General features: G+C 37.7%; 1 protein-coding gene across 4 annotated transcripts in view; it reads left to right on the top strand.

Moving 5' to 3' along the window:
• Positions 1-2,231, top strand: part of ncor1 (nuclear receptor corepressor 1) — a 39,357-nt gene extending 37,126 nt beyond the window's left edge. For all 4 annotated transcript variants that reach the window (XM_011611138.2, XM_029849045.1, XM_029849046.1 and 1 more), the window contains one exon: positions 76-2,231. In XM_011611138.2, the coding sequence (XP_011609440.1) occupies positions 76-272 (197 nt within the window). In that variant the 3' untranslated portion in view covers positions 273-2,231. The remainder of the gene's footprint in view (positions 1-75) is intronic.
• The last annotated feature ends 705 nt before the right edge of the window (positions 2,232-2,936 follow it).

A 2,936-nucleotide genomic window follows, 5' to 3' on the forward strand; every position in this document is an offset into this window, starting at 1 on the left:
TTCTATATTAAATGGTTGACACTCATACATTTTTTTACTTAACCATTACATTTCTTTTTTTTGTTCTCTGTCCAGGATCTATGCAATTCCCTTACAACCCACTTACCATGCGCATACTGAGCAACACCCCACCCACCTCTATAGCATCTCCTGCCATTCAAAGCCAACAGCAGCAACAGCCTCCTCCAACTGCAGCTCCGATGGGTCAGCAGCGCGTGTGGCAGTCGCTGCTGTCGGAGCAATATGAAACCTTGTCAGACAGTGATGATTGAGCCCTGCTTTTCACACCCTCGATAACAAGAAGAGGCCTGAGGCTTTGTCTGTTTACGCCCTGATCTTGCTCACTGATGAGTGTGACAAGTAAAGTGGGATGATTTATCCTTTTTTGGTGCTATTGGGCCCCTTGACTCTTTCCCAAGAGTAAGCTACAGCCCAAAAGGCAGGGCTCTCCAGAACGGGACTGGTTTTGGTCTAGAGGCACTCACTTAGCTTGCAGGGGGACAGAAGCTGAGGGAACGATTTGAGCTATTGTGAAAATGAAGTACTTAATGTGTAAAAATAAACATGAGAGCCTATTTCTGAACTATGTTTGGTCTCTGTAAAGATGTATCTTGTCTTTAAGAAAATAAGTGTTTGTAAATAGAGTAATCTTTTGCAGTGTTTTTCTTAACTTGATAATTTCTCATTTTAATTTTACTTTTAAAATGATCCACTTTAAATGGAAACAGTAGGTATGTAAACTCCTTCGCCACCTCCAACCCAGTGTCATCTGACATTGGCGCTTACATTTTTATCATGGCAATGCAAAGAGAAGACTGGTTTTCTGGTTTGATTTGACTGCAAGTGCAGCACTGAGAACGTGCAACCCTGCCCGCCATCTACCAAGTCACCACCCTAGGTTGCCATGAACAATTGAGGATGATGAATACTTTCAAAACACCACTGATATTTTTATCTCTCTTTGCCACATAATGGAAATGAAGCATCGATTCAAGAAGTCAGAAGACAGAGGCAACTTCACAGGAGAAAGTCAAAAAGTCTCATATAAGCTTTTTTTTTCTCCAGAAGCATGTCCATATGGTTACTCTTAGACCCCTTTGAATGATCAGTGAGCCAATCTCTGACATTAATTTCAGTGGAGCCTTGGTGTGTACACATATAGATGTCACCAGTTTCCACCATGTCCAGATGAATCTGCTCTACACCGTTCTCTTGGCAAAATGAGTCAGGTTTTGCCATGCCTTGTGACTTGAGAAAGAAGGCAGCTTTAATAATTTTCTCAGAGATATACAGTGATATTTGGTGTTTATATTTGTTTTCTGTTTGTGTTTTCCTTTTTTTTTTTTTGATAGTGTCCTGACATAAATCTGAACTCTGTAAATTGTCTTTTAATCACACAAAAGACAGAACTAACCAAATGTAAAGAATGGTCTACACCATTGTTGCACTTTTTTTTGTAGCTTTTGACATAAAAGGCATACTACCTGCTGTGTAACTTATTCAGTCTCCAGCACAGGAGTATACTATGATGTGCTTTAAGTTCTTTGCCCATCACTCAATGAATTTTGGGTGTTTTCATTTCATGTCTTTTCTTCTAGCTGGTAAATGTTTGTCACATGAGAATTACATCACAGTTACAGTTTTAAGTGTAAAATACCATTAAATGTTTAGGAGTTTTGTCATGGTGATTCAGTTCAATGTTCAATACCATGACCACTTAATCTCTGCTGTCATTGTGTCAGTTAACCAGCTTCAAGCTTTGAACTTCAATTATAGTAGGTCAATTTCACTGACATGAATACATATACAATTTACTATCCTCACTACGATCCTCACTTTCACTTTACTCAATTCACAAATCCTTTCTGCTCTATACTTGGTATTTCCTTTGTTCTTATTTTGAGTTTGAATCATCATAGCACATGTTGATATTTTTAAATTTGTCCTTTCACCATACCCTGTTAAGATGGGATATAATGTGTTTACAAAGGCAATGAAAAAAGTTTACAGACTTGAATCTTAAAGAAATCTGAGATGAAGCCAAAAAAAAAAATTGAATTGAAGCTTCAGCTCTCCATCAGACACCCAGTGGTGACTATTTTTTGTCTTTTGAAATTGAAACTTGAAAATCCGTGTATCCTTATTTTGAAATGCAATGTTTGTATCGCACAATGTCTTTTAGTAGGCTATTACAAGAGTTCAGACCAATCAAATAAAGTGGTTCAGTTCAATGCTGAGTAATGTGTCGGTCCTTTTAAAAAGTGGTGGAATTGATGTGTAAATCATGCAGGTTCTAATAAGTGAGGAGGGCCAAAACATGATGAATTGGAATGTAAATTATTTGTAAAAGAATTAAATAGTCTTAACTAAATTATCACCACCGAAACCATCATTTGGGGCATTTTTAATGGCATGAAAATATTTCTAGATGCTGAGATATTTCAGCATTAGCTATTGCTAGAAGGTCAAAATCTCCAAAAGTTAAACCTGAAACCTGGAACAGCTGTCCCACCTGCCTCTGTGCAAGGTGTTGCATTATAATATGTTGCTGCCAAATGACCCTCCTACAGGAAGAGCCATTTCCACTACTGACAGCAGTATTGACAGCTCTACTTCAAATGTTTCAGTAGGTAGACAGATTACACCAAAATGGAATTCTTTGTTGCCAGGACTTCCCAAAATATATGGCTTTATTCACCTTTTCTGTAAGTGACCCACATCTGAAAAGGCCTGTTCCAGATTTGTTGATTAAAACTATGAGTTAAAACACCTTTTTAAGTGCATATTACACCTCTTTTCCTCAAATATAATAGTAATACAACAGTAAGTATACAACAGGTCAGGGGTAACTAAATCTGTTGAAAAGTAAAACCCATATTGTATTTAGGGGTAGTACAGTACGTACGAAGTACGAAAGCGCTCCTTTAACCGGAAGT

The sequence above is a fragment of the Takifugu rubripes genome, chromosome 15 (assembly GCF_901000725.2).
Source record: "Takifugu rubripes chromosome 15, fTakRub1.2, whole genome shotgun sequence".
Taxonomy (NCBI): Eukaryota; Metazoa; Chordata; class Actinopteri; order Tetraodontiformes; family Tetraodontidae; genus Takifugu; species Takifugu rubripes.